We start from the raw sequence: 9103 nt of genomic DNA on the forward strand, positions 1-9103 counted from the left end.
TTTTATAAAAAAATTTATATCACTTGATTTGATTTATGGTGAAAAGAAGTAAAATGGTACATAAGTTATAAAAAGTTATGAAAAAAAATACACATTTTTAACTTAATTTGTATAAAAAATGGTACATGAATAGTTGATTTATATAAAAAAATACTTTCAAGTGTACAAAAAAAGAGTGTAACGGATAGTTTTTAATATGATATGTGTTTTTTATTTATTTTTTGGTAAATAAATTTTATTCATTTTTAATCATTTATTTATTTATTTACTGTAATTTACTAAATTATCCAAAAATATAACTGTTATTTTTCTATTATAAGGGACAATTTGGAAAACTAATAAATGAGAAACATGTATAAATATGATGAGTTGATGATTTTTTATTTCACAATCAATTATATCCTAATTCTTTTCTTATTCTCAATCAAAATTCTCTCAAATTTCCATAGTTCATTATTTTTTCTATTGCTTTATTTTCGTTAATATTGGAATTATCTATTGTTTATTTTTTATTTTCTTACATCCAATTCCAAATTCTTTCTCTAATCTTAAATTTTTCCATTCATAAATTTACTTCATTTGATTTTTTAAATAATTTTCTTAGTATTTGAAAATAATAATTTCCAACTCATTCCATTAATTTTATATTCCATTTATAGTTTTTTTATATTAGTAAATTAGCAAAAATTGTAAATTTAATGTAATAATAGTTCTAAGTTAGTTAATAGAAGTTTTTCTTTTAAATTTTATAATAATTCATTTACTTAATAAAATTTAAACATTTTAAAATTATTATTTATTCATGAATTCGGAATCAAAATTTTATTATTTTTTTTAAAAATTTGCGTAATGCCGAAACTGAATCGGAACCGTAATTTGAACCGTCGGTTCACCGGAACCGTGTTAAACTATGCCGAAACCAGAGGTTTAAGGGTCGGTTCCGGTTTAAAATTTTAAATATTTCGAACCGGCGGTTCACTGAACCGGCCATGCCTAGACTTGCCTATGAGTCTTGTGATATCCACTTGGGCTTGAATTGTGTCCTGCTCGAGAACAGGGAGAATAACTTTGTGGCTTGTCTCTTTAGTTCACTCGGAGTTGGACATAAATACCCAAACATTGGATAGACGATCATTTAATCAGTAATCGATCTTCAATAAATTAGAGATCTGTTAGCAATATAACTAGGTATAATCTATAATTAGCCAAATATACCTGGATATTGGGAGATCTTTTCTCCTATTATCTCACTTGGATAACTCTTGGCGACAACTATATTTTTCCTTCATATAACCCTCACTCCAAAGCTAGTGAATAGTTAATGTCATTCTACCTATTATCATTATACTATAAACAAGTAACGTACAATAATTTATTTATCTTCATATCAATTTTATCATTATCCTTTCAAAAAATATCAATTTTATCACTATCTACTATCATTTAGTATTATGATAATTTGCTTTATTCAAATATGAGTATAACAAGGGGTTTAGGGCTATAAATTATCATAAAAAGTTTGACCAATAAAAAGCTTTTGAAATAAAAATAAATTCAATATATAAATGATCATGGGCTAAATTTTTTAATGTGTGCATCCACGTACGAGATAAAATATATGCTCATGTTATTCTTTGATTCACATTAAAGGCAAGACTAATTAGATCTTATTAAAAAAAAAAAAAAAACTAAATGGATTAGCCGCAGATTGAATTTTATTTTTATTTTTTATACTCTATGTTGGGGTCACATTTACAAATATTGGAGTTACCAAATATTTCCAAACCACAATTAAGATGATAATTAAATAGAAAACAAAAATATAAGAAAAATAAATTGTTGCATAGTGGAGTATTATATATTTTGTGTGTGAAAAATAAAAAAAGAAATGAGGGGCAAAATTAGAAACACAAAAAACGGGGGAAGACTCGGGATAAAAATCCTCCTGGTATTTGGAACAGCCCATAGGAAAGATAAGCAATGGCCCCTGGTTTTCACTCTCCCAAAGAAACCATCTGTATTTCCCTTTCAGCTATAAGCCTAGAAACCTCCAATTGTCTCCTACCATTTACACCCAAACTCTCTCTTCAATCCCCTATCTTCCATCATCATCATCGTCTTCTCAATCGTCAACAGCAAAAACAGAGATGCTTCTTTTCACATCATCACCATCTCTGTCTTCCTCTTTTTATCTCTCCGTCTCTTCATGTATTTGTCCATCCTGAACACAAAAAGGAATACAAATACTTAAATACTGTATTATAGACATATAAATACTTATAGATATAATACCTCTACATATGCCCTCCTCTGTTTTTTGGGCATTTTCTACAACTCCCATCTTTTTATTGATTTAAAATTTTGAGAATTTGAGCCATACCCGGTCCCTTTTAAGCATAGTTATTACATTTGCGAGAATACCCATATATTGTTTTGCGATTTTGGTTGTAATTTTGAGGATTGGTTGGCTGAATGGGGATTGAGACGAGCGTGGCCAAAAAGAAGGAAAAAGAAGAATTTTGTGAACTGGAGAAGGAAAAGAATCCAATTTTGGACCCATCTCCAAAACCAAAAGCCAATACAAATAGCCGTGGAGGCAAAAAGATCCGGCGACGCCAGCAACAAAAGAAAACGGTGATGGTTTCCCCGGTCCAAAAGCTTTATGATACTTGCAAGGAAGTTTTTACCTTTGGTGGCCCTGGAATTGTTCCTCCTCCTGATAAAATCGAAAAGCTAAAAGCAGTTTTGGGTACGTGAAAAATTTCTGTCTGGGTTTTGCTTGGTGGTTTTGTGAGGTTGGTAGAGTGTATTAAATTGTTTTTTTTTTTCTTTAGTATTAACAATGTGATTTCTTCAAATGCATTTCAGTATTAGTTTTTCTGGCAATCGGATTACGCAAGTTGTAATACTATAAAGGAAGGTGATTTTTTAGTTAGTTATTAGTTGGGTATTATATATGTCAACATTAACATTGTTGCTTTTTATAGAGTTAAATTTTACATCTCAAATTTGCCATTAAAAAGTTAAGATTTTTAAGGCTATTAGGCGTTAGTTAATACCTTTACATGTCAATGGTTTCTAATTGCCATTTTTTTTTCTTGCAATGTTTTTAATCTTCCTGTGGAGCCTTTCAATCCTCTAGCACATTATTTGCATTTTGGTAGAGTGAGCTGGCAGCTTCTTTTCTTTTCTTTCTTTCTTTTTATTTTTTTATTTTTATGTTCTTTGTGTTTACTTCTATAATCATGTTTTTCTGTCTGGGAATGTGGCAATGTCGATACCATTGTTTTTCCCCCTTGTCTTATTAAGGTACATTTTTGTATTTTTTTTATGCTTGGTTTTGAGCTCAAGCTATTGAATAAAAAAGGGATCAATTGGTACCATAAGTTCACTATGCTAGTACTTTACAGCTTCATTTTGTACTTGTATCGACATATATTGTTTCCTTGATACTTCTGCCTTTGATTTCTTTTGTGATTCATCACATTTTATTTCAAGAGCAATTTGCCATTGTCTATCTATTTTTCCATATGATGAAATATGTTTGGAATTAGTTATTCGTTTTTTTTTTTTTTTAAGTTGCTTTATTTGGCATTGTCTAGAAAAATTAGCTTAATAGACATTGAAGTACACAAACACAATAAAAAATAAATAAAAATCTCTTCTTGGCCGCAGTTTCAACAATCTTAATATTTATTGTCTTATTCTTGTTTTCTTACTTGCATTGTAATTTTCTGGTACTGACTGGTTCCTTTTCTCTAGATGACATCAAACCGGAGGATGTTGGTTTGAGTCCAGAAATGCCATATTTTCGTACTCCTGCTGCTGGGAGAACCCCTGCAATAAGATACCTGCATCTTCATGAATGTGACAAATTCTCGGTATGTAGGTTTTTGAGGTGATCTATAAACAGAACTGTTTGTCTTGGGAAATTATGTTTTGTTTTGGGTTTTGTAATTTTTTTTATTGTTATTACAGATGGGTATCTTCTGCCTCCGTCCATCTGGAGTTATTCCCCTTCATAATCATCCTGGAATGACTGTTTTTAGCAAGGTACTGTTTGGAGAGATGCACATCAAATCATATGATTGGGTGGTTAATGGCCCTTCCAATGGTTCTGGCGTGGTGACTTATTCTGAAGGTAAGTGTTTCTTTATTTTATACTGATTATGGTATGCTGTTTAAGTTGAACTTTTAACCTAAAATAATTCTAAACAATATCTCAACAAGCATAGACTTTTAAATGAACAGAAGCTGGTACAAATGTCAACATAAATTTCGATCCTCAAAGCCCCCAAATGTTGAATGCTTAATGCATTGGGTCAATTAAAAAAAAAAAATATGAGACTGTAATTTTAAGGACAAAATGAACTAATGCTGAGTTGTCTATATTTCTGCATACTTGGTAGCTATAAGTATAAATTTCTTCATAATTCAGTGTATATCTGGAACTCCAGGAGAAAGCAAGAGAATAGAATTTTTTTTTTGCCCCTGGTAAATTGGAAATTCTTAAAAGAAAATAGAGCTATTAGGGTATAAGTCTGATCTCATGCTTTACAAGGCAGACATTGACCATTGTTATTATTAGCCAAATGGAGATGAGATTTTTAGTACTTGCTTTTCTTCTTGAAAGTGAAATTATCCTCAAGATCTTGGTTTTTATTATCGTTATGCAGCAATGCAGCCTGAGATCCAGCAACCCGATGTGAACCGACCTAACATCCAGCAGCCTGAAATCCAGCAACCTCCAATTCAACTGGCTAAGGTCAAGGTTAACTCTAACTTCACTGCACCTTGCGATACCCGAATCCTTTACCCTAGTGATGGAGGCAACATGCATTGTTTCACAGCAGTTACAGCATGCGCGGTGCTAGACGTGCTCGGTCCCCCATATTCAGATCCTGATGGTCGACACTGCACGTACTATTACGACTTCCCATTTGCCAATTTCTCAGGTATCATATGGCTCAAGGGCATGTTTGGTACCAATGGTGATTTTAGTTTTTGGTTTTGTTTTCTAATTATATAAAAAAAGATCATAGTCGTCAAAACAAATGTTTCATAAGAAGTGCCTTCTCCAGATGGGGCTGGACCGTTAGTGACTGACTAGATCATGGATAACAATTGGAGACCAAAAATAGGAATAAACCCAAAAAAATCTTTGATCATTCATGCTTGAGAACTCATTTATTTTTTGTTTGAAAATGAAGTTGATGGGGTCTCTGTGCCAGACGAGGAAAGAGAAAATTATGCATGGCTTCAAGATAGAGGGAGGCTACCTGAGGAATTTGTTGTCGTTGGAGAATTGTACAGAGGCCCAAAAATTGAGATCTGAACCAAATCGATCTTCTACATTTTCCTCGAGTACATCTCTTACCATTTGCTGCTGCCAGTTCAGTATAGCAGACTACAGTTAGAGCTTTTGTCCTATTTTTTACTATTTTGTTTTTGTCATTTCCTTTTTTCTTTTCCCTGATGGGTTATGAATTCTAATGGGATATGAAGCACTTAGTGCTCTTTTTTCTTTTTCACTCAACAGTTTATGTACATAAAAGGTTAAGAAAAAAGGACAAAAGTGTTTGTAGGTGCACAGGATAGAGAGGCTGACAGTTAAATGAGAAAATGTTAAAGGGGCACTTTTACTTTGGTTTTCGCTATCATCTTTTATCTCTACGCCACTCTCTGCCATTCCCATCCTCAGATTTTCTCTGTTGTTGAGTGACATGTTAATCATATATTTTGTTATGGAGGAAAAGTGAAAGGATGGAAAATGTTGCACATGTGATGAAAGAAAGTGAAGTTTCCCTTGTTTGGTTGGGTGGAAATGATTGAAAAGGAAAGAGATACTCTTGTTCTTTCCCCTATGGCCCACGAGTTTTGATCTTTTCAAATTGAAGGAACTTTAAAAAAAAATCGTTTGATTTGATCGGAATTATGATTTGGATAAACGATATGTGGGGTGAATTCATGAGGGAATTTGATTTTTGGGTTGGCTGATCAAATCAAAGGGATAAATTTAGGGTTCATGTACGTCATGTGTAAAAATTGACTCATGATATTATTTTATTTTTGATACTAAAACAAAAAAATTATTGATATGGGTTTTTAGATCAATTTGATCAGTAACTCTCAACTGTTAAAAAAACTTAAAAATAGTTGTTGAAATTTCCTATTAAATCAATATAAAAATTGATTATCAGATAAATCATATGTGACCAAATTGAGCATTATTCTCAAAAGAAAATTAAGAACGACTTTTCATTTTTCAAAATTGAAGGTCAGAAAGAAAGATTGTTTCATCGTCCTCAAACAGAGTATTCAGTTGGTTTAGTGCAGAATAAATCAAATAAATTAAACTTTTTTAGATAAAATTATTTACTTCCTACCAAATGCTTTCCTTTCTTCCCAATTCCCATCCCTCCAACCAAACAACCAATATAGAAGTAAACATTTTGTCTTCTGCTGTTGCTTTCTTTCTTTTATTTTCCGTTCTTTAAGCAACAACCTATGATAGTAGTAGTACTACCTGAGACAGCTTCAGTGTGCAATTTCTTGCTGGGTACTTTTAGGGGCAGACAAAACACATGCAGGCTACAACCCGTTTTCGGAATGTTTAAGGTAAGAAATTTTGTTAAATAATTAAAGTAATAGCATTGGAAATTTGGAAACTTTAATGCAAATCCTATATTTGATTACTTTGTGTTAGGTATGTTTGACATTGTCTAATGGGAAACAAGGTGGAATACACCTCTGTCTGCTGTGCTTTAATCTGTGTGCTCTTTTTTGTTTTATTTCATGGAAATCTAAAATGTAATGTTTTTTTGGGGTGCTACGAAACGTGTCTCCAGTCTCCTGGGCTGCCCTTAAAGAGAAAAACACCTTTCAGAGCGATTTTTTTTATCTATAAGAATTCAACGACTCGACCTCTTAAAGGATCTAAATCTTTTTCACTCGGAACAACTTCAGTTGATTTTAAGATATGATGTTAATATATGATAAAAGAACATACATTATATCGTAATATTTTTAGTTATATTTTATTCTATTGTATGTTTATGCTTAATATTATAAAATCAAAGAATTTTCAAAATTTCTTGGGATTTTCATAAACTTCACGTTAGAAATAGAAACATTACAAAATAATTTCTTGATTGAACGGGACGACGACGACTATGCAATTCGTTAGGAACAATATAGTTATGGAAATTTAAATTAACTATCTTTAAAAAACAAAAAAGAATGTCTTTGTGTTCAAGCGGTTAATTGAATTCTCAAGGCTATTTGGTTCTTTTCCTTGTTACTCTTTCTCCTCTTCTTTCTCAAATCTGGTAGTGAGCTTCTAAAAAACTTACCACGTCAACCAAGCAATGTTTCTTTTAAACAGTACTCTGGTTACATTGTAACAGATGCGAAAGAGGGTAGAGATTTGTTTTATTACTTTGTTGAAGCGGAGACAGCTAATCCACTTTCACTTCCCTTGACCTTGTGGCTCAATGGAGGTTAATGTCCTTGTCAACTTCATTTCTTCTTCTTGTTCTATATATATATATATATATATATAAACAAAACCATTTATATTGAAGCAATTATTAGTTGTTTTTGAGATTAGGTCCTGGTTGTTCTTCACTTGGTTTTGGAGCTTTCATGGAACATGGTCCCTTCTAACCAGGAGAAAATGGAGTTCTTATCAAGAATCAATATTCTTGAAACTTGGGTAGGGTTTTGAATTACTTTCTGACAAGCCAGTTAAGGTGTTTTGTCACTTAAATTGCTCATTATTTGATAATTTTCTCGTGGAAATTTAATAGAATCAAATATGTTATTTGTCGAATCGCCGATTGGAATTGGATTTTCATACTCGAACACGAGCTCAAATTACGAATTTTCGAATGACACGACAACTGGTATGCATTTTCTTATTTTTTAATATATGCTTAGCTTTCTATTAATTGTTTCCATGAGTTGATTAATTTCTACCATTTTGGTGTATCTTTGACAGCTGAAGATAATTTGAAGTTTCTTGTAAATTGGTTGGAAGAATTTCCAGTGCATAAGGAGTCTCAACTGTTTGTAGCAGGAGAGAGTTATGCTGGTAATTCTATTACATATCAGTTATATTTTTTCTCTTAGCTGTTAGTTATTGTAATAGCTGTTAACTGTTTATATAACAGTTTAAATTATAAGTGTTCGGTAAAAATAGTTATTTTACTTAAATGACAAGAAATGATATTAGTTGTTTAATTAGATAAATTCAGAGAAAAAAAAATGATTGTCAAAAAAAAAAATTAATAATTAAAAGTTAAATGCTAAACTATAAAAGTTAAAGTTAAAGGTTTAAGATTTTATAAAAAGTTTTGTTAACCTCTAAAAGCTATTATAAAAGTCATATTACCAGAGACTAGAGTTAATAGAGATAGAGTTTTGACTTGAGCAAAGCACTAAAAGTTACTTCAAAATGCTATTGCGGAACAGGCAATTTTAATGTTAATACTTATATTTGCAGGCCACTATATTCCTCAGCTTTCAGCTTGAATAGTGGAGTACAACAAGCAGTCAAATATCAAACCCATCAATCTGAAAGCCATTGCTGTAATATAATACTAATTAAGCACATTTCTTTTGGGGATTAACTTAATCTTGTTGCTAATTATGTTTGATTAATTCTTATTTGTAGCTTGGAAATCCACTTCTAGACTTGGACATAAGTGTTCTAGCTGGGGATTACTTGTGGGCTCATGGAGCCATATCGGATGAAACATTAATGTTGGATAAAACAGTTTGCAATGATTCCAAGAATATTCGCGAATACGTTCATGATCTTCGGTCTCAAGGATGTAATGATGTGTTTAATCGAGTTGCAGATGAAATTGGTGATGATGTTGCTCGCGTTGATCTCCTTTCTCCTATTTGCTTGTCTACAACCTCCATGGAGCAATTTAAACCTAAGGGGAAGCATTGGAAGATACATGCTACTATATGCCCTAATTGCTTTCCATTTTTATGGTTTTTTAATTTATTCAGATTCGCTAGTTATTGTCGGCTATATGAATCTATTGGTCTTCTTCAGTAAAAGTAGATATTTTAGTAATTGTTTGCTGTCCTA

The 9103-nt window shown here is 31.8% G+C and overlaps 1 protein-coding gene and 1 pseudogene across 1 annotated transcript; both read left to right on the forward strand.

Annotated features, from left to right (window-relative positions):
• The first annotated feature begins 1980 nt into the window (after positions 1-1980).
• Positions 1981-5660, forward strand: LOC105642719 (plant cysteine oxidase 2). Its single transcript, XM_012227641.4, has 5 exons — positions 1981-2749; positions 3763-3881; positions 3979-4141; positions 4677-4955; positions 5211-5660. The coding sequence occupies exons 1-5, from the start codon at positions 2473-2475 to the stop codon at positions 5333-5335; spliced, it is 963 nt and encodes a 320-aa protein (XP_012083031.1). The 5' UTR covers positions 1981-2472; the 3' UTR covers positions 5336-5660.
• Positions 5661-6507: 847 nt separating this feature from the next.
• Positions 6508-9103, forward strand: LOC110010439 (serine carboxypeptidase-like 45; annotated as a pseudogene).

The sequence above is a fragment of the Jatropha curcas genome, chromosome 11 (genome assembly GCF_041381405.1).
Source record: "Jatropha curcas cultivar XTBG-Jc1 chromosome 11, XTBG_Jcur_1.0, whole genome shotgun sequence".
NCBI lineage: Eukaryota > Viridiplantae > Streptophyta > Magnoliopsida > Malpighiales > Euphorbiaceae > Jatropha > Jatropha curcas.